Raw genomic sequence first — 23607 nt, 5'->3', positions numbered from 1 at the left:
TACCCGAAGGTATTTATGATATGATGATCGCAGAATCAAACATGATTGTTTGCTTTATTTTAGCAACACTAAAGACTGCTACTGTATGAAAACATATTCTTGGCTACGTGTTAATACTGAGAACTAACATGCTCCGCCCATTTTTAACTGCAATTCCATTATAAGCTCCTCCCATTTAGTAAACAACAGCGCCTGGAAACGTAGCCAAGAAGATGTTTTCGTACAGTAAATACATACCAACATTGTTTTCTCAAATTTCTTTTGGGCTGTTGGTTAGGGAAATATTAAGGAAAACCTGCGAGCGAAGCTGAGTACAAACCCTAGTTATTAATAGTATTTAATATTTTTGTACAAATGTTCCACATCGAAGGTTGTTCACAATTTTGGTTAGTACCTACTGTTACCGTTTGACAATAAAAAAATTATTTATTTCTTCATAACACCTGTGCATCTATTCTATACACAAGGCTGCTATCGAGGGTAGTTTATTAGTATTGAGTATTATAATTGTTACAATGAGTTAGCTGTCAAAACTGTCTATCTCGCTCTAAAAGTTAGCACAGCCAAGAGAGGTGCTGTTAAAACATAGCACTTATTGTAATAATTATAATACCTCAATACATAAATATGATATACTACCCTTGATAGTCGCCGATAGCAGCCTTCTGTATAGAGCAGCGGTTTCCAACCTGGGAGGCGCGATCTATTTCCAGGGGAGGCGCCAATTTTTTTTAATAAATTAATTTTTATACCATAATATCTACAAATAAATAAAACTTCATATCTTAACGTAACAGTGAAAATTCAGTGCATGAATGTTTATTTTAATATATAATACATAATACATATATATTATATTTAAATCCTATTAAAAAATATTTGGAGCGGAGAAATTTAAAAATGGCGCTTTTCCTGAGTTTTTGGTTAGTTTGCTAATGCATTTTTCATATTATTTTATTAATAGTAAAAAAAGTCGCCTGCGGCGCTGCGTTGTTTCAGAACTATTAAATATTTAAAATATATGGGTGAAAGATCCTGGCCTGTGGGCCCTATTCAGTATTGGAGCCCATGATAGAATCCATTAATTTTTGTCAATGAACGATGATGAATTTGGTTGACTTCTATTAAAATTGATTGTGGTAATAAACAAGCTCATTCGTCGCATGAAAAAAAAAATAATTAAAAAATGAATTTAATATAAGTAAGTAGTAATAACTTGTGTGTTAAAAAAGTGTCTGTATTATTTAATGAAATAAAGGGGGGGAGGCGCCAAGATTAGATTTTTTTTAAAGGGAGGCGTAGGTATGATTTATGCGCTGGTATGATTTACTATATGTTGGAAAATGATTTTTTGTGGCAGGGGAAGAATTGAAAAGTTGGTTCATTGTATTTACCTACCTATTTTTAAAATACAATAACATTTTAATTATTTAGGGTTGTAATTTTTAATATCACTGATAATTATTAATTTAATCAAGTTGGCTATGTATGTATAATTATTTTCCTCAATATTACAGCTCTGGAAAATATTGCTTTTCTCAATTTTATAATTCCGTCCAAAAACAGGTTATAGAAAACTGCGATATATTTTCATAAAATCTCTACAAGATGGCGGTACAAGTAGACTTTATTTCATTATTTTGTTTGGAACTAAAAAACGGTAACTTGAGTTCTACGTGTTTGTTGGATACGCGATAGCCGATAGCCATGCCGATAGCGATTTAGTCTATGGCGATAGGTATCAAATTTTATGCACGAATACCTTTTTTGTTTTCTTTCAAATAATTAATTCAATTAAACTGTCATAAACGTTGATTCAGTCGACAAGGTTACTACTACGTACACTCGTAATATGCATGGTGTGAAAAGTTTGCCAAAAGCTGTGTTCGTTTCAATAATATTATAATTTGGTAATTTAGTGAGTGTTCTTCATTTTATTTCGACGTACTACGCTTATTTACCTTAAAACATATTGTTGGCCGCTATTCAGTTTACAGTGAAGCGTATGTAGTATTATTAGAGATAATTTTGTTATCTTAGAAAATCATGAGCGATAAAAAAATCTCTCGCAAGCTGATAAAATTATTTCAATCGAGTTGGTGAGTGCGCCGTGAAGTGGTTGAACGCGGAACAAAGTTTAAGCGAAATGTCGCTCTTCAAGAAGAAGGCACCAAGACCTCAAAGTGCATCAGCGCCGCCGGAAGACATTCCACACAGCCAGGGAAATGGACTCAGCAACCATGTAGAAAACAACAATTCAAAACCGAACGAGTCGTCTGTACAAAGACCTCAATTGGTTTTCCATTGCCAACAAGCCCATGGAAGTCCACTGGGTCTAATTTCTGGGTTTTCAAATGTCAGAGAACTTTATCAAAAAATATCCGAGTGCTACGACTTTCCAGCTGATGATGTGAGTTGTTTTTCTATTTGATTTTTTTATTTGTCATAATTACGTTATTTAAATTTTAATTTCTGAAAATCAGTCAATCTCAACCTTTTTTCGCGCATTTAGGTACAGCTAAAATATAGAAAAGAATATTGTATTGCAAATCGGATTAAAAACATTACACCAAAGTGATTGGACTGGAAATCTCTTTGCATTACACACAATCCCTAAATCGATGTAGATAAGTAAATACATATCACTTAAAATTGGATTAATAAATTACCTACCTAGGTAGGTAGGTATTTATCGAAAACGACTTTCAGATTATAATTTGTTCTGTAGATAGCGAAGCCAGGTACTTACATTTGAATAATAAAAACAGCGTTTTTTCCATGAACAGGTGAGATCAGAAAGTACTTAAATCAGGGTCGCATATTTTTACATACCTACCTACAGAGTACTTATAACAAATCCTCCAAAGTATATAGAAATCCTGGCAACATACTGTTGCTGTATTTTAGCACTCAAATGGGGTTTTATCGCATATACAAACATTTCACAAGGATGACTCCAAACAAGTCGGTGCCTCGGGCCTCCACGTCCCTAAAACCACCACTAAATATTAGATATCACATTGAATTTTTTCCGGTTATCAACATTGATGTAGTATTATTGTTTACAATAATATTAATATCCTTTACCTACTTATAATATTAAATCGTCAACCTATTTTGAATTTGCAACTGAAGAACCTAGTCATATTTTTCTTAGACTGTCTATATTGTCAGCTTTTTGATAAAACTATAGGTAGGTACCTCTACAGTATTAAATTTGTTGTAGGTAGGTACAATATTATACATATTTTTTTATATAGGTGACACGTCTTATTATTAATGTAATATTACATGTATGTCTAAGTGTAAATAGCCTTATTTTAGTTAAGTTAGGTTGAATGCACCTTCTAAATAAATTTTACCTAATGACTAATAATTAGTTAAGTAGGTACTTAATTAAGTAAATACATATACTGCTTAATATTTGTATGGCATTGTATAGAGATAAATTAGTGGGGTACCTACCTATCTTTACGATTACAATATTCGGTACCTATTACATTATACGAGTATTATTACATTATTAGTAATACGTGTAAAATTCTTGAATACAATATATTGATAAGTTTTATCAACGAAATGCTAAAAATGTTATCAGAAACGTGGTATCTGTGACAGATTAAAATAATTATTTAATAATAAAATTCTTCATTGTCACCTCGAGAATAAAATGATTGTCATTTCAATTGATTTCTTATGACTCATTTCAGTCAATTTTAGCATATAATAATATGTATCTATGTGTATGTAATTACTGATTTTTTTTTCGATAAACAATAATAAGAATAAGTTATCCACATCTTTGTACTTCAACGCAAAAAAGATATAAATGAATTCAAATAATTTTTCTGTATTATGTTAATTTTTATTATTCTTTCATAACATTATTATGATTTCTTTTAAAATTGAAATTTCAATCAATCATGATAAAAATTTTAATCAGAATGCTATCCATATTTGGAATACCTATAGAATATTTGGTTGAATAAAATGACTTACTCTATTAATGTATAGTTGGGAATAATAGAGTAAAAAAGTTAAACTTGACATATTAAAAAAATAACTTAGATATCGTATCATATATAATATTATAGAAGCAGTAAAAGTTTTTCATGGAAGGTCAATTCTTACGGTAGCGAGGAATGAAGGATTTCAGTTTTCAGTAATGAAAGTCGCCGCCTACTACGCGGTGTTCAATTTATTTACGTGAACTCATTTAAAAGTCGTACGCTAACGTTATAGTTACAGCACAGTGTTGATTTATTGCTATACTATTTAATGTTTTAAGATAGCTCGCGTATAAAAAAACAATAAAAACAACTATTTTACGCTCATATTTCAGGTTTATATTATATGTGTCAGCCAGGTTAGGGTTCCGCGAGATTTTACATGTCTCGAGGGTTCCACCATACAAGAAGGTTGGGAGTCACTTATATAATATGCCAACAGGAACCATAATAGGTATTCCGTATTCGTATTCATTGTAAAACTTTTTTGTGGATAATATCTCATCTCGCTAGCTGACGCAAAACCGGATTTCTGGTCTAACGAACTTGTCATAATATTATTTGACTTCATAAACATTTGAATAGAACATCCAGTGCCTACGTAGTAATCAGAACATTATACCTGCATGCTGTTTTATAGAATTACAACTCAGTATAAATATTACACAATCATAAGTTAATACGTAATAATAATAATTACTAATTAGAATTAGGCTAGTTAGGTACCTAGCAGTGGCGAAGGGTGGAGGTAGGCTGTTAAGATCCGAAATAAAAACTGCACACTAAACTTCGCCAGTAAAACGTATTTATTTTAATTGAACTATAAATTACAGATGGTGCTGGTTAGTTTTAAAAATTCTATAAAAATAAACCAAGCTATAATAGATAATAGTAAAAAAAAATACTGGTCTATCTAAAATATGCCATACTAATACATAAAATATAAATCATACTTATATAATTTTGGATAGAATAATATTTGGTACTTATTTATATTTTTTTGGTTTAGGCAGGACTTCGTGAATTTTCAAAACTAACCAACGACATGTGTAATATGACTAATATGACGTACCTATTCTTAATTTAACGAAAAGAAATAAGTATGAATGAAAAAGTGTGCACAAAACTTTATCGGATCGCTCAAAGCGTCCCAAAACTATTGCGGTATGGTTTGGCAGGGCGCTTGGTTAATTTTTTTAAACTAACCAACACCATAATATCTGTAGTATTTGTTCAATAAAAACAAATACATAATATATGACTGAAAAAGTTTAATGTGCACTATTTATATCCGATATTAACAGCCTACCTCCACTCTTCGCCACTAGGTAGTAGGTATATAGATATTGTATAATAATCACTACCTACTAGAGTAGATACATGAATCGTTATTTTTTCTCGTTTTGTTATAAGAAATAAATTCTTGAGAATACGACATAAACGTTACAACAAAGTACACAGTAGATACAGTATCTTTCATGTTGGTACTTATGAATTTTGGCAGTAAAAATGGATTACGACTACTATTTTACAATAAACATAGTTTAAAGAGTTAACGGTGGGCTTTAACACGTTTAGAAACTACGCTGCACTATATAATATACAAATAAGTGACGGAGACACGGGCATTAACCTGATTCTATGTTACCAACCAGGTACTTACACCGCTTTCAACTTTTTATCCAGTACATTTGCTCAATAAATCGAAGAGCGGGTAAAGTTTCTTTCTCGTTCAACATTTCTCGGAAGTACTTAACAGGTTTTTAAATCGGTGCTACCTACTACACTCATAAAGACGACCTTTATAAAGTTCATTATACGCACTGGATGTAGGTATTTAATATGCAGTTCGTACCTACTTTCCCTCATGGATGTAAATTGTATTACTTTATTCGGTTTTTGTCTTCTATTTACTGGAAGCTAGCGGCAAATAAATTTTGAAAATAGCCGATATACTGGATTATTTGTTAGGTTAGGTCATTCTTGAATTCGTGAATTTTGCCAAACTCGACTATAAAAATTGCCGCTGTTCCCACCTGGCAAATCAAACTTGAAATAATCTGATATCGTAATTGTATGTATGTTACATTTATAATTTTTATTGGGAGCCTAAACTTGTCACAAAAATAACGCAAAAAAATTATCTGACCCCTATTTTCCATACAAAAATCTCACTAATTGCCAAATTGTACCGCCTGAAGGAGACTTAGAATCAGTGTTGCCATCCGTACTATAATTATAGTACAGTACTATAATTTTGAATCCGCAGAAAATGTAAAATACTATAATTTTACGCAAATATGCCAAAAACTCCATAATTTTGAAGGATTCGAGACGAAAAATGTTCCTGTACTAATTATTTTCAGAGATATTATAATTTTTACCCTTTTGTCTATAATCAACATACAAAAAGATGGCAACATTGCTTAGAATGCCATCATCTTTCATCTTTAGTTTGAAATTGTCTGCAAATTCGTTATGCAGCTACTTACCTATTATATAATTTACTTTCGGCTATCTTACGCAAACAAATGGGTAAGTACCTACACCAAAAATCTTTAAATTTACATTACACACTATCTACTGAGAATTAAAGCATTTCCATAAAACTTACACAAACAGTAGTGGTTTTAGGCGTGTGTAGGTCTGTTGCGCTGATAGGTTTGGAAGTACCCCTGTAAATTTTGCCTGTGATGTAAGCCGCCATTTTAGATACTCGTACAACATGTAAATTAAATATGGTTATGTTGTCAGAATTTTATATGCTTTGACTATTTTTTAAGATGATACTTTCTAATGAAGCGACCGCATCTTCTACTTATACTTCATGGAAAACCGCTACCATAGACTAATATACTTTACCGCTAAGTACTGCTCTCAAAAGATGTCATATTTGTATCCGTTCTTTCGTTCGCCGTCGTTTATAATGTGCCGCCCCTGGAACTTACTTCAACAATTTTTATAGGGGTTTTACATCTTTGGGTCAATGTCTATTTTTTCTGGTAGATATAATAAATAATTGATTAGTGGGTACTAGAAACATATTCCTATTTATAATATTAACAATATCGTGGTTGAATCTAGGCAATGTTTAGTGCGTTTAGTGACGTATAGGCCTGACGCACTGACTGATTTTGAGGTCCCTACAATAAAAAATAAACAATCTGATTTTAATTTTCTAAATAAATACAAAAAAATTCAAAAAAAAATATTTTCCATAAATTATACAAACATGGTTTAATTGAAACAGTCTCTTTTCTGATAAATCGTAATACATAAGTACATACTTACAGCAAAATACCTACCAATATAGTATTGAAAAATGGTTTTCATGAATTTATATTTACATTCGAAATAATCGAATAGAACGGAAGTATAAAAATTACAATTATGAAGTTATATTTAATCTTAACCATATAGGTATCCATTAATTTTATAGGAGTGGCAGGTTTTAAGTCTTATGAGACCCCTTTTTAAATATTCTCACGAATCGGTTGCGTCATGTTGCGTAGGGATCTAGATACATCGCTGGTAACTAAAGATGTAAAAATAAAAAACAGAGCCATACTCATACGTAAGTAAGGCGAAGTAGACGTAGGGTTAACCCTTACCCTCCAATGCAGTGGTATTCAAAGTGTGAACTACGGCGCCATTGTTGCACCAGTGGGTATCTAACTTCCAATGCTTCTCTTCCCTCTCACGTCATAAAATTATTTTTTAAATATCACTGCCTAATAATATCTCTGATTAGTACCTAAATGTTTTCAATAGTACTTTCAAGAGATAGTATGGATAAGTTCATAATAATATGGATTCAAGATCTGATAGAAATGAGAGTAGGTGGCTGTAGTGTTGAATAGCGGACTCACCCATATCACCAATTTGGTATTTTTAGGGCTCCATAATAAATTCACTAAAAACGAAGCGCGGCGTAAAACGAACAAATATTGAAAACCACTGCATTCAATATTTGATAGTGACATCTATTTGATCTATTTAGAGCTTAGTCAGGGGTCAGGGAACTGTTTGGAGTATTATTATTATTAGTATTATTACTACGGACCTACGACGACCATAATAACATTATGTTATAGGTATAGTCGCGTTATTGATTTTTTCCCTGTGTAAATTTTAAAGCTTTTTTTTTTTAAATCTTGTTATGTTTTGTTTCACATTTTACCATTTTTCTACCAGTGGCGGTTTAGGGATGGTAGGTACAGACTCAACAAAAAATAAAATAAAACCCAACAAGTATCACGTCACATCCTTTAACAAAAAAAAATGTTGAGGATGACAGTAGTGACACATAATAATATGTTTGGTTTATTTTTGTCTGTTATTTCTATGTCTTTGATGTTAGTTGCATGGATTTTGTTATTATTTTGGTAATATTGTATACTCAATTTATAAGATTTTCTTGAAGATCTTGATAGTTATAATTATATTGCTGGTTGAACTGTTTCGAGTGCCCTTTTGTTAAATCTTCTTACGAATCGATTGTATCATTTGCGTGAAAGAAGATCGCCGCTGGTCGACATCGAAATTTTATAATAATATAGGTATCTCTTCAGAATTTAATAAATGTCTGGTGAATAGGCGGATCCTAGAGAAAGTGGGGGGCTTAACTGCTTAACTGCTTAACACGCCCAAGGACGAGTTTAATTTGAAATACACATTGTTCATATCACGTTTTTCCTTCGACTATTTTTATCCAAAAAGATTTTTTTCAATTTGTGTCATCGACCATCGATAATGTTATCTTGCACGTGCTAAAAATTTTGCATAATTATGTTCTAAAATTTAAACAAAAGAATGAATCATGAAACTCGTGTTAACCTGAATTTGTCTAGAAAGTAAAATCATTACAACTTTAATAGTCAATAAAATTGCACTACAGCTATGTTAGGAATTGCGTTTAATGTGTTTTAATATTATGTTATTTTTTTTATTAAATCACCGCCATTATAATATGTTTACTTATAGTTTTTTAGCATTCATTGCCTTAAAAGTTTTCATGATTACCACATATGTGTGGCAATTTACCCCGTTTCCCTGCTCCCACCTAAATTTGAAACGTTTTGTCATATTGGATTCTAGCAAGATTCCGTTTGGAATCCGTTTGGTGATCTATGAACGTTTTTACGACTTGTATGAATTTTCGAATAGTTTTTTTATATTGACATTTCCTCGTTAGGGAAATATATTTTAAATTAACGAGGTAAATAATCGCGATAACACTGTTTTTATCGATGTGCACAGATACCTTTATCAATAATATTTTACGTCACATATTTACGATTAGGAAAGATACTACTTAACATGTTTTATGGACCTATATTTTTATGGTCTAATAATATATCGTTGAAACAAACACACGTTTATTGCAATAATAATTCATCAATATTTGTTTTACCGTCACCTCCATATTTCTGAAGTGTTTAATTGGCTTATATTTTTATACCTATTATTTATACTCTCAATAACACCCATAGAATCATTTTTAGTTTTGGTGATATATTAATAATTATTATAAATAATTATGATTGAAACGTTGTCCGCCTACCATAATTCGATTGCTTGCCATGTATTGCTTTTTATTATGTTATATTTTTTATAATTTATTTATCTAATATTATTACGCAATACAAAACGCTATCACGTGTAGGTGGTGCTGTATTGTAGTAAAACACGGGCGTGACAATGTGAGCACAACTATGTATATTAATATATATTGTTTTGATTGTATTGTACATACACACGTACGTCAATTCTGACTTCCTTGACAGATTAATTAAGGTGACACATCAGTGAAACGCCAAATAATTTTCAACTGTACGGGCGACGAAATTTTGGACTCGCTGCCATTCACTGAGAGAAAGTTGACCCAGGAACACGTCACTTTGCTGCGTGATGGCGACGGGTCATTTAATTCTAAAATCGTGTAAAGATGACTAAAAACGTTACTCACTTACTTTAAAAAGAAAACATGTCAATGAATATATTATTATTGTTACTAATAGAACAATAAACAGAACATAAAATGGACGTATGTTGGATTTATATGACAATTAATATTTCGTTTGACAGGCGTCATTTTCACCCGCCACCCGCAATCCGCGCATCGCCTAGCGACGATCTTTTTAGACCGTGCCTCAACTAATGCATGGCCTTGTCGCTCTAAAACTAAAAGAAAATGGCGACCTTGCAAGATGAGTAAAATTTCCTGACCTGACAATTCTGACATTACATATTGTAGGTATCGGCTACCGTTACATAGGCAGTAGGTACAGTATTATTATTGATTCAAACAATGAATTTTGTGCAACGTACATACTTTCATGTCAATATAGGCTGAAAACCAAAATCACCAAATACTTATGTAATAATAATAATATGTAAATGGTAAACTTCTGTAGAAAAGTACTTATTATAATAACTAATAAGTGCCTGCATGAAGTAATATTATCATTTTTTTCGCAGATTAGCTGTCGAGACATACACATTAGTATTACCTATGATATTATCCATTAACCGTATAATATTAAAAATAATAGGTGTCTAATTTGACAGCACATGTTGGTACAGGAATGTTTCAGATTAATAAATTTGCAAAAGTCTCTATCGGTTTGGTTGTACTTTTTACTACGTTTCATTGTAATTTTATATTACTTATACAAAATTAATTACAAGATAAAAATAACTTTTTATGTACTTACAACGTTTTTAAATTTTCTGTTGAATTAGGTATTATCCTCATTATGCTCAAACTTGTACTTGATATGAAGCAAATAAAAAACAAACAAATATAGAATACTGAAATGTCATTTTGACATTTCATTTTGATTTCCATAGTAACGCACGTATATATTAATAATTTAGTTGCTAGGACCACCTAGCAACCAATAATAGTCTTTTACTTTTTACGGATTTTTCTGAAATAACTTTCCATACAAAACAGAATTAACTGAAAATGAATTCAATTCTACTTAAAGATGGCTAAACGTATTAAAAAAATGAATGCATTGGCATCGTGTTCTGATATATTCTAAAAGTTTCAAATGTCTAGCTAGTCGGGAAGTTAGTTAAAAATCGATTGCAAGATTTGTACTGGACAAACAACCACCGGACAAACAAGAATATGAGCTAATAAAAACGTTGTAAAAAGTCATGATCTTTTATAAAATAAGTGTTTCAATAAAATTCTTAATGTGAAATTTCTAAACTATTTTCAAGGTAACTTGTTTCACTACCTAGTTATACCTATTCCAAGTTTTTTGAGCGGTAGTAATTTATAATAATACCTATATAATATTGGACAAGTCTCTGGACTTACCTAATATAATGCACAACGCGGTTAAATAATTGCAAAAACTTTAAAGAGGAATTATTGCATGTAGGTACACCTACCTTATTTAGTATGGTGTTTGTGTTTATAGCGGATATAGGTACGTCTTGTATTGTGTTTGTATTTAAGTGTTTTTCGGCTAAAAATATATATAAGTATTTTATTCTTAGTTATAATTTGAAAATGCCTACAATACGACGGAAAAACTTTCAAACGAACAATATTATTTGTGCTTGAAACAGTTTGTGAACTATTTGAAAATAGACACCTCATAATAATTTATATAATATGAGTAGGTATTCGTTCAGTTACGTTCAATGACAGAATTATTATTCTCCTTTTCGACATTTCATGGGTCATTGCGAATAATACAAATGTCAGAAGTCATCTGCGCTGAAAATAGATCTCAACCATTTCAAAAGAAAGTAGGTTATTTGATAAAAGATAAATAAACGTTTTGTACTCTTTTCGTATCAATCAACTTTTACACAATGGTTACAAAACACAGCAAGTATTTTGGCGCGTGGATACTTAGTAGGTAGAGCACGGGTAAGATGTTCAACGAACCACAAAGCAAGGTAATTTATTCAATAACAATTAAATTTAATGTCAACTATTATAAAATCAAACACTAGCGACCTATTTAATTGTCAATGTTAAAATTGCATCGTGCCTAAAATCTATCGATTAACAATAAAATTTTCTATGCACACACAAATTGTAGGTACGGGTACCTATTATTAATTTCATTCAATAATCAAACTGTCCACAAAAGTATAAAAATATAGGTGTTTAGAAAATGACTACTATTAATTGCATGTAATACATAACTCTGAATATGAGTAGGTTCGAGTGTGGTTAGTTATACTAATCGAATCTCGTTTTTTCAATTAGTCAATATTCATATATTACGTATTGTCACTAGATTAGTGTCACAGAACTATTCTAACTCACATTAATTGAAATATTTTACAGAAGTGTTCTTTGAAACATCCTATTTAAGTTATTTTTGATTTATATAGCCACATTTATGCATCATTATTTTCATCAATAATCCTACTAAAATATGATGTACCTACCTAAGCATTTATTTATACAAATAGTAATTAATAACTTCAGTAGGCTGATTCAAAGAACTCCCTTCTAGAATATTTCAAATGTGAGTTAGAATAATTCTGCATTCAGCTGACGAGTCGTGATATTGCTGTTGATTATCTCGTGAAGTAAATCAACAGCAGTTATATTTTTTACATCCCTATATCGAGACTGGTCGTGAGAAATCACTTGGTGAAGATTTACGATTGACAACCATTAACAAAAAAGTTCATATAATGGTCTGTCACCGTAATAACACATGTGTACCAAATTTCAAGCATCGGTGTACATTGAAAATAGGCGAAAAGGCCGTTGATGGCTTAAGAACAAATATATTTATTTTAATACATACAGACTTCAAGTTTCGTGAATCTATATAGAATTAATATATAAGTTTAGTAAAAAATGTGGTGTCAACACTGTCGGTCGAGGTTTGAAATCGCTGATTCAGGCCAGCGTTGTTACTGAAAGTTGAAAAAAGCTCTTTGAAGTTTTCCTTGTTTCTAAATTTCGCGTCGAAAAATCTAAAATCCATAGGTATAATTAGGTGCACACGTTATTCAATTGACCACACGCATATATTGAACGGGATTCTGCTCGGCCAAGCACCTAGAGTGGGAATTCAGTATAAATAACTTGATCTATTTATTTACATTTTACATAGTACCAATAATTACTTTACCTAGTCGCATTTCCTCCTAAATAACAACGACTTCGCTAAGCTGAAAAAACGATTGGAGCGTTTTGGAGAAATTGTTCAGAATTTAATTCTCTCCCAATAATACAAGCCAGAGTTAGGCATTATATGACGAAGTTACCTATATGTTTTTTGATACCTAGTCAATAAAACTATTATTCCATTTTGGTCTAATATAAAGTTGCATACTGCCACATACGCTCTTTTTGCGTTCGAATTTCGATAATATAATACATAATGCTATATATACCTACTATAAAATGTACACTACTTAAATTTAGTTATGTACCTAAGCAGTGTCTTTCTATGTGGGTAGGGAGATAATGCATTGCTCAGGGGTGGTAAATTAGGGAAGTTATGCATACATTTTGATGGCAGTTTTAGTTTATGTCTTAATAAAGGGGAAACCATTAAACTCAACACATACAAAGCTCCCAGGGTGTCTCAAATATTACCAATATTGAATGCACGTTGCGTTTACGTGACAAGCTTTAATGCGTATTATGATACTAATACAAACGAAAATATTGAAAATAACACTTTCGTAACACGAGTTTATATTTCTCCACACTCAATAATCGTACCTTCTTTCGGTTTTTTTCAACCCGTGGCGCTAACAAGATACTTACCTACCTAATAAATTGTTTTTAATAAATTTTTATAAAATTCTACACAAGGTAATAATCAATGACATTATTAATGGACGATGCACTCAATACAGTAGCTAGCAAGTAAATTTGCGCATTCACATGTATAGGTAGACGTCACGCAATTTCTATTATGCGATATCACGCATCGGGAATTTATAGCAATATGACCTTTATTGTAATGGCGTTAGAGCAGTGTTTCTAATGTCAATGTTCATTTGAGCGAACCCATTCGAACCGAACCATTCGGCAGACCCAATAAAAAGCATCAGGAATTTATAGCAATATCACCTTTATTGTAATGGCGTTAGAACAGATTATTCCATTCGGCAGAGCCGACAATAAAGTGAGTGTCATTTTCTTTTTCAGATGATTCGTCCATATTAATGTCATTGGGAATAATACTAATAATAATTGGGGGCGGCTTTTTTAAATTTTAATACTTATTACATTTAATGTATTACACATATTTTTATAATTATTCTATGATGACCCGTACTCGTCCGAAGTGAAATTATAAAAACAAAACTCCTAAAAATGTTAAATTGTAATACTTATTCTTTGGTGATTTGAAATGGTGAGAAAATACCTTCCTACCTAAGTGTACATACCTACGTATTATTTTGTTATTCAAATGTTAACAACTCTGTTTCCACTTTATTATGAAAATTAGCACTTTTCTCACCTTTATAATGTCATCACCGAATACGTCATACTATATTTAACAGAAACACGTTTATTGATAAATTAATAATATGTATGAACCTAGGCATAAAGCCCATTGACGCAGCGAGTGCGGCGCTCGCGCAAAATTTCTACAAGTGGCGCGTAAATCATCGAAAATACAACGTAATCAAATACGCCAGCGCACACTGGACTTGACGATGCCTTGTGCCCCGCCTGCCGCATGACTCACCGTTTTTCGCTTCTCGGCGATACGATTTAATGAAAATACAAAGAAATCCATTCATTGAACACGGCTACCAAAATCACGCTGCTCGAAGCGTCGTCGTTCGACGGGCGAGAAGTCATTATTTAATAACAGAGAAGTCATTGTTTAATTTTATTCCGTGTCCTATATTTCGCTGGTTGAATAATGTCGTCGTAAATATTAATTACAAGCCCCGAAATAATATAATATTTTTATTGCTTTGTTATGAGAGACGCTGTAATAATAATTATTTTGTGCTGCTTGGGCCGCTTATTACATAGGTGAAGGGTAATGCGCGGCATGACACGTGTGATTATGGTTATGAATAAACGCTTTATACGCCGACTTCGCCCGCTCGACGCGTTCTATGGGCACTATCGCTAATAGCTTATATAACAGTATGGACATAATAGCTTGAGCAAGTGACTAACATCCATTGCTCGTAAAACAAAAATCTGTTAAAACCTCTTTGTGAGGCGGCCCAGATTCACAATAATTAATTAAATAAAAAAAAATGTATATATAATGCACCTTATGACAAATAAAACAATTCGTAAAAGTGTCGTAACCACTACGCATAACTGTCCACACAGAAAATGATGTGGGGGTCCATTTATTTAAAAATACTCATAATAATAAAAAAAATATATAAATATTTTTTACGGCTGTGAAAGATGGGGAGGGGGTTAACAAAATCCAGCTGCTGCCACTGACTTCCGGGTACATTTTCCATATTTTTTTTTGCTATAAGTATGAATTCTCACCACCAAGTTGCTGAAACTTTTCGCAACTAAATGATTTAGAAAATGGAAAAGAGAGTAACCATTCAATTTGAAAACGAATTTATCAAAAAAGTGATTTTAATTAATAAATATTATGTATCTGAAAACAGTAAAAAGAAAAAAAAAAATTTATTTTGTCAAAGAAATTTACAATGTTACACAATGTGAATTTGTTAAAGGATCCCATCTTATTATTACATATTATTTTATGGTCATATTCATTATTAAAATTTAGTTTATTAAGTTTTAATATTTTTTATACGTATTTAAAAAAACATCGTTTTTTATAAAAATATAAATGTGTATAACTCGAAATCCTTTTTAATTATATCAAATCGAGCATATTGGGACCATACCTAAATAAAATTAGTTAAAAATGTCTCAAATTGCAAGCTTCGTATTTTTCCGCTAAGTGCCTCTGGTAGGTAGAGGATTCGTCAGTATTAGCCAAGGGTAAAATATTTTAGGGTAAAGTACAGATTTTGTAGGTAGGTCCTTAAAGTATCATACATTTAGTTATCACATAATTAATAAATATGTATCTGAAAACAGTATATTTTATATATTTTTTAAGTCAAAGATTAACTTACAATTATTGTAAAAAAAAATCAGGATTTGTTACATATTTATGTCCCCAGTTACGTTATTATTACATTATATTTTATGGTCATATTTATTATTAAAAATTAGTTTCAGACGCCTCAGACATCTGCACACATAACACCACCGCTATTTATTTTGAAAGTAGGTTTCGTGCAAATGCTCTAATCTTCAGTATGTCAATAATTGGATTCGTATGTATGTCATTTTTTTCAAGATTTTTGTTGCATTTGCCTGTTTAGTAATGATAAAATAGGTAGGTGTGCACCTAACCTAATAATATCGCATAAAATTAAAATTTAAAAAAAATGGAAGGTGGCGGTATTCTAAGTCTGCCTAACGGCAGTGTGATTTTATTTTTAGCAGATTCAGATAAGAAAGATAGGTGATATATGCATGTTGGATGAACCTACTTATAAGCGGGCAGGTACAACATTATTATGTCTGTCCGCCGTATGTCGCACCGGATATATGGCCTACTGAATTTCCGGAAATGGAAAGTCGCGTAGCCAGTCGTACGCAACAGCAAAAAATCACATATTTAAAAAAAATCAGTGACTTATGACTTGATCATACTAAATGCAGCAGTGTTCATAAAATGATTTTTCAATCCGCATGTTTTTTTATTTATTAGTCAGCATTTTTAAAATCTATAAAATTAAATGTGATATTAAGTAGTAGTGATTATACAGCATTTTGTTGATTTGTAAACATGGTAAAAAAAGTTTTTGGTAAGATTTGGAGGTGGAAATGCATTTCTCTCTTTTACCACCATATTCATAGCAATAACTCGTTAAATATAAAGTTGATGTTCCCCTTCTATATAATAATATTATTGTCATTGTGTGAGCATGCCATTACCTTTACTATCAGATAATTTTGCGTACAGTACCTATATATTATATTGTCACAATAGAATAGAAAAAAACTGTGGACTTGAAATCTCACTGTATAGGGGAAAACTAATTTAAAATATATATATATATGCTTACAAACATATATTATGGTCGTTGAGCTGTTAAAACATCCGATGTGGCTATTTTTTAAATAATTTCTGTTCGTTTAATAGTTTACTAAAACTTTCAATGTTATATGTATCACCAAAAATTTTAATATAATAATTAGTATATTTTATATTATAACCGTAATACTTAAACTTTGCGTATCACATCTTAGCTATTACACGAAAATTCCTGCAATACCTTTTATTTCCAAAAAAAGTCACCTTCATTTTTGTGCATGTAGAAAATTTTTGTCTCTTCTGTAAAATGTCAATGTCCAATCACATAACAATACAATTATTATGTATGAGGTTTTAACAGCTTGACAAAAATATTCCAAATTCGCTATATAATCGTTATAATTTAATATATTTAATTATTTATTATTTAAGTTATATTTAAATAATACAGCGTTCTCACGTGGCGATTTTTGTCGTTCAACTCCATGTTGAGTAGCAGTTGAGAATCAATTGACAAGAGGATATCATGTTGAACAACTTGCAAGTTGAAATTGAACGGTTCTTTATAAGTTTGTAGATTAAACTGTGAATAATTTCAAGTCAACTGGTTGCATAGAGTAACCAAGGTGATGACAACTTTACTCTCATCGACACGTCAAACTTTTTTCGATTTGCATGCGATTACATAGTTGATTTTCGTTCGTCACAAAGTGCTATTTATGAAGTTTCTGAATTAAGTATGGCGTTTTCATCCAAAAATATAATTATAGTGGTCAGACGAAATGACATTAACAAACTAACAAATTCACACGACGTCGTCATAGTTACGACTATCGATTCAACTTCAATAGACATGTGAACACAGTCACTTTTACAACATTCAACACAAAATTGAACAACAAAACTTGATACATGAGAACACGGCATTACAGCCAATATGATATGTAATAGAAATAGATGGACGGGTACCTACCTACATGATTCAAATATTCTTTTAATGACAACCTAACAAAATAATAAAAACGGTAACTCACCGCTTCTATAGCGCTTAAATTACAAATAATAATACCACACACTCATTTAAGTAACTCTCAAAAAACATTAATTCAATTTTGGTAAACGAAAATCATAAAAAAAACCAGTAACTAATAAAATAAGAGTAATAAGAATAAGATAGTACTCACTAATTATGTTGGTCACGCCAACAAATAATTAGCATTTTAAATTGAAAAACGTGTGTAAGAAAATTAACCGTAATTTATTTGTATTTGATCAATGATCAACTACTTATCTAACTTATCTGATATAACACTGATCAATTATTTGATCTGTGTAAATTACAGACTGTTATTATTAAAATTTATGTTATTTATAACATCTGGCAGATAGGTAGTTTTATATTAATATATTATGGCGTACGCCATCATAGAAATAAATTATTGAGATGAATACGTACTTGCCTTATTGTTATGCATACAATCTACAATCATAATGGAACGAATATTAATATATTATTTCTATAAAGTCTTTTCATTGCAACTTATTGTGCCTACATAAATAGTATTACTGATTTTATAAAAATGTAGGTTAATGTTAGGTTTTATTCACAATTTAAATCCAGTCTACTATCTCGTTGAACGACACAATTTACAATAATGTACATGGAAACAGTACTTACCTACATCACATTATAAAAGGCGGCGAATGAATAAACGTTTACAAATTATATTTTTTGGAGAAGTGGCGATTTTCCGTGAAGCAGACGATGTTTTGGCTTCAGTATAAAGTATCGAAATCTTAGCTTAAAAAATAATCGAATCGTAAAAAAAATCCTGACATTATATTGTAGGTATTAACTCCCCATTGTAATACATATTGTGATTTTGTTTTATCGCACGGACAAAATTTTCATATGGGTGTCTCCAAACCTGTCAGTGCCACAGTCCTCAACTTACTTAACACCACCACTGTTTTAAGGAAGGTTTCATGGAAATACTCTTATTTCTCTGTAGATGTCATTTTAAAGATTCCTGTGGGTCTATTCTGTACTTATCGACCGCTAAAGTGATACATAAATATTATAAAACTTAGGGTATGTTTGTAACAAAGTATTAGCACGTATTGTAACAATTAGGCAATACGTTGATTGTAATTGTTACAATAAGTGCTAATACTTTCATACAAACTTACCCTGTTTGATAATATCTATCACTTTAGCGGTCGATAAGTATAGAATAGACCCACTGGTGTATTTGTCTGTTTAAGACAGCGGTTTCCAACCTGGGAGGCGCGCCTCCCAGGGGAGGCGCGATCTATTGCCAGGGGAAGCGCCAAAATTTTTGAATAAATTATTTTTTATACCATAATATCTACAAATAAATAAAAGTTCATATCTTAACGTAACAGTGAAAATTCAGTGCATGAATGTTTATTTTAATATATAATACATATATTTAAATCCTATTAAAAAAATATTTGGAGCGGAGAAATTTAAAAATGGCGCTTTTGCAAACGCTCTGTTTCGGTAATGCACAAAACGACCGCTGGTTGCATGAAAACAATAACCTCAAATTTTAATGTCACTCGTAGCTAAAGTGTCAACTGAAGCGTGTAGGCAGGGTGTGATATATTTTTTTAAATTGTTTTTGACGTGATTTCTTTAATATAATATAACAATAATACATGTCTCCACTTTTAAATGATTTCTACGCCAGATATATTGAAGCAAACAAAAATCTATTTCCTGAGTTCTTGGTTAGTTTGCTAATGCATTTTTCATATAATTTTATTAATAGTAAAAAAAGTCGCCTGCGGCGCTGCTTTATTTCAGAGCTATTAAATATTATTAATATATGGGTGAAAGATCCTGGCCTGTGGGCCCTATTCACTATGTGGAGCTCATGATAGAATCCATTAATTTTTGTCAATGAACGATGATGAATTTGGTTGACTTCTTTTAAAATTGATTGTGGTAATAAACAAGCTCATTCGTCGCATGAAAAAAAAATTAATTAAAAAATGAATTTGATATAAGTAAGTAGTAAAAACTTGTGTGTTAAAAAAGTGTCTGTATTATTTAATGAAATAAAGGGGGGGAGGCGCCAAGATTAGATTTTTTTTTGAAGGGAGGCGTAGTAACATAAAGGTTGGAGACCACTGGTTTAAGACTTAACGTTTAAGATAACCGAAAATAACTGATAATATAATATGGAAGTAGGTACCTAACGAATTTTCAGATAAGTTCTAACTAAAAATAAACGGTAACTTCATCCTGAGTCCGTTTATGTTGTTTTTCTTCTTATCTCTAGCTAGAATATGATAAAGATATGAAATGTAACTCATGACTTTTAGCTCTAAACCTCTTATACATATTCAATAATAATTAGCCTGTGACCCTACGGCCTACGCCATGGTTCCAGTCAAACGAAAACCATCATCAATCTGCGAATTACACTAGTTTGTCATCTCTGATCTACACCAATCATTGCGTTGGGAAAAAAATACATCGACGCAATGTCGCTTTGTTATAGCAAACTGAATTTATCCTTTATTATGCAAATACTCGCTGCAGAAAAAAACATTTCAAAATCCGGTCACGTCAGACATATTATCATTTATTTTGATCGACTTTCGTAGGTAGTTAGCTTATTTATCATAGTCGACTTATTTTCAAAAATGTTGTTTACTTTTATTTAGCCAGTGTTTCTCACACTTACATTTTAGTACCTATCCCACTTGTTTTTTCAAAATGTTCCTTTCAGTCATCTTTTGCAATTTTTTAGATCTTCTGACACCAGGCAATTGACAATTATGATGAAATGAAGGTGATGCAATGATGAGATGTGTGCGAAAGGAAAAGAAGATACGTCTAAAATCACTACCTACTTTTCAGAAGAGTCAAAAGAACATTTTGAATTTTCGACAACTTCCTCCATACATATTTAATGAATTAATGTTTATGTGTGAAATTTACGAATTCAGCGGTGTTGATACACTCGCATTGTCTCTTTTCACAATGTACCTAAGCATATTATGTGCATTGTTGTTAATTTTGCATGTTTAACTATTTTTTTTAATTCTTCCGACTTATATTCATTTTCTTTCTCACACTATACTAAATACACAAAATAGATTAATAAATGGAATTCAAATATACCCCCAATACAATACATTTTCAAGCAGGGTTTTTAATGTGTGAATGGTCCTACGAAAATGAAACACACATTATAGACGTGCAATAGTGTGTGTTGCAAGTTGCAACCTACAAAGACTCCAATATTGAATGAGCATCAGTGCATAAACTGAGAGTAGTTGTCAGAATGAAGGATAATCTTAGAACGACGTCTTCTTGACACGTGTTTAAGTTTATCCTATATTCTTCCACACTCGAGACCGGTTGCCTGTTACTCCACGCCCGTTAGTTATTTCAGTTCCCATTAATTCTGTGTTCCCTGACTAAATATTATACATATTACATACTCATACTTACTACCTATATAGTAGGTATAAAATACATACATACATACATGCAAATATAAAATACAGGCGCTGGCCTTCCACCCGAGAGTTTTGGGTTCGATTCCGGTGAGGACACCATATTTATATGTTTTTTTCAAAGCCTGGGTGTTTATGATTGTTCAAAAATTACTAACAACCACGTACGAAAAAGCAAGGACATGGTTATTAATAATTCTAAAAAAAAATGTTGTAATTGTTACAATAAGTGCTATGTTTTAACAGCACTTCTCTTGGCTGTGCTAACTTTTTGAGCGATATAGACAGTTTTGACTTTTTAGAGTTTAGACAGTTGATTTATTGTACTTTATAATACCTTAATACAAACATATGATAAACTACCCTCGATAACCACCGATAGCGGCCGATAGCAGTCTTGTGTATACTGCCCTTCCAAGGAAGAAGGCAGTAACTGACACACACTTTAGAGATAAATGACACAATGTTTTTTTTTTTTTTTGTACTGTGAATTAATATAAAACGGTGATATTTTTTATTAGTAGGATATTAAAATACAAACAAAGTATTAACTGCAATAAATACGTGCAATGACTGCCTTTTTGCTAAGATACGTATATCATTTTAGTAGATGTCCATTTTTTCATTAAGGCTATACTTCAGCTGAGGCATGGTCTAAAAAGATCGTGACTAGGCGATGCGCGGATTGTGCAAATGACGCAAGCCGAACGAAATATAATTTGTCATAAAAATTCAACATGCGTCCTTTTAATGTTATATTTATTATTATATTCGTAATAATAATAGTATATTCATTGTCATGTTTTCTTTATCAAGTATATGTGGAACGTTTTTCATCATCTTTACACGATTTAAGAATATATTCATCCGACGCCATCAGAAAACAAATTGACGTGCTCACACCTCTCTGTCAGTCTCCTATTGGCGACGACTGCGAAATTTCGTTCCACATACTGTTGAAAATTATTTGCCGTTTCACTTATGTACGCTCTTAACGATTTTAACGATATTTTAGTGAACTGATTTTAAAGTGAACAAAATATATAGATTTCAAAATTACCTAATGGATGGCATTCACTACTCAATTTCACAAATTTTGTGAGTTACTGCCTTCTTCCTTGGAAGGGCGGTGTAGAATAGATGCGCTGGTATATTTACCCGTAGGTACGCCAATTGCCAACCAAAATAATTATAAATTGACAAACTGCGCATAATAATATGTCATGGGTTTTCGAAGATTTTATAATTTTATTGCTAGTCCGCCCCTGCTCGTCATTGAATATGTACTATTAAATTTGCACGGCTGCAAATATTGCGGTTCGAAAGTGTAACTGATATATACAAAAATATATGTAGTGTTACATAACAATAATATACAGTCAGTATGCCGAAGTAGAAATTGTACCTGTATTATGCAAACTGTGTTTTAGTTTGAATTCTGAATTCATTCAAGGTCTTTCATGTTTTTTCAACTAATACCTGATAATAATTAAATCTGAAATTAGCCCACATGATGTATCTATAGTCTATGGCCCACATTTTATCTGCAGTTAGGCCCGTTTCAGACGGGACAACGGTGTCGCGCTCGATATAATATAGGCGGCCTTTGTATTCGAATAAAGAGGCCCGTATTATGTTTATGAACGCTCCACAAGTAATGAGTCAACGCGTGTCCGGTACACTTTTCCGTCGACTGCTACATTCTCAAGCCGCCGATACACTATATGAATTATGCGTCGACTCATTAGCTCTCGGGCGTTCATAAACATAATACAAAGGCCCCTTTATTCGAATACAAAGGCCTCCTATGTTCCTCCGCGACACCGGTGTCTCGTCTGAAACGGGCCTTTACACGCAAAATATGTATGACTGTGAATTTTCACAAATCAAAGACGCGCCTACCCAACTGGGTGTGCAAGTACAGGTGTTCCCAACATGCTCCCAATCGGTTATTAAGGGAATATAAAAAAGTGTTTGAATAAACAATCATTTTGGATTTTTATACTAGGTAGGTAGGTACTTCTTTCACTTTTATTTTTTTAAATAAA

At 31.8% G+C, this 23607-nt stretch overlaps 1 protein-coding gene across 1 annotated transcript in view; it reads left to right on the top strand.

The window, feature by feature from the left end:
• Positions 1-1682: 1682 nt before the first annotated feature.
• The window catches only part of kermit (PDZ domain-containing protein GIPC-like protein kermit), a 37262-nt gene continuing 15337 nt past the window's right edge, over positions 1683-23607 (top strand). Inside the window, exon 1 of the mRNA XM_085952576.1 lies at positions 1683-2410. Coding sequence (XP_085808702.1) covers positions 2147-2410 — 264 coding nt within the window. The 5' untranslated portion in view covers positions 1683-2146. The remainder of the gene's footprint in view (positions 2411-23607) is intronic.

This window comes from Rhyacophila brunnea, unplaced genomic scaffold (genome assembly GCF_057557595.1).
Source record: "Rhyacophila brunnea isolate RB1 unplaced genomic scaffold, BYU_Rbru_1.0 scaffold_3, whole genome shotgun sequence".
Classification (NCBI taxonomy): domain Eukaryota; kingdom Metazoa; phylum Arthropoda; class Insecta; order Trichoptera; family Rhyacophilidae; genus Rhyacophila; species Rhyacophila brunnea.
Note: the sequence above shows the minus strand (reverse complement) of the source record. Positions and strands in the feature narration are given on the sequence as shown.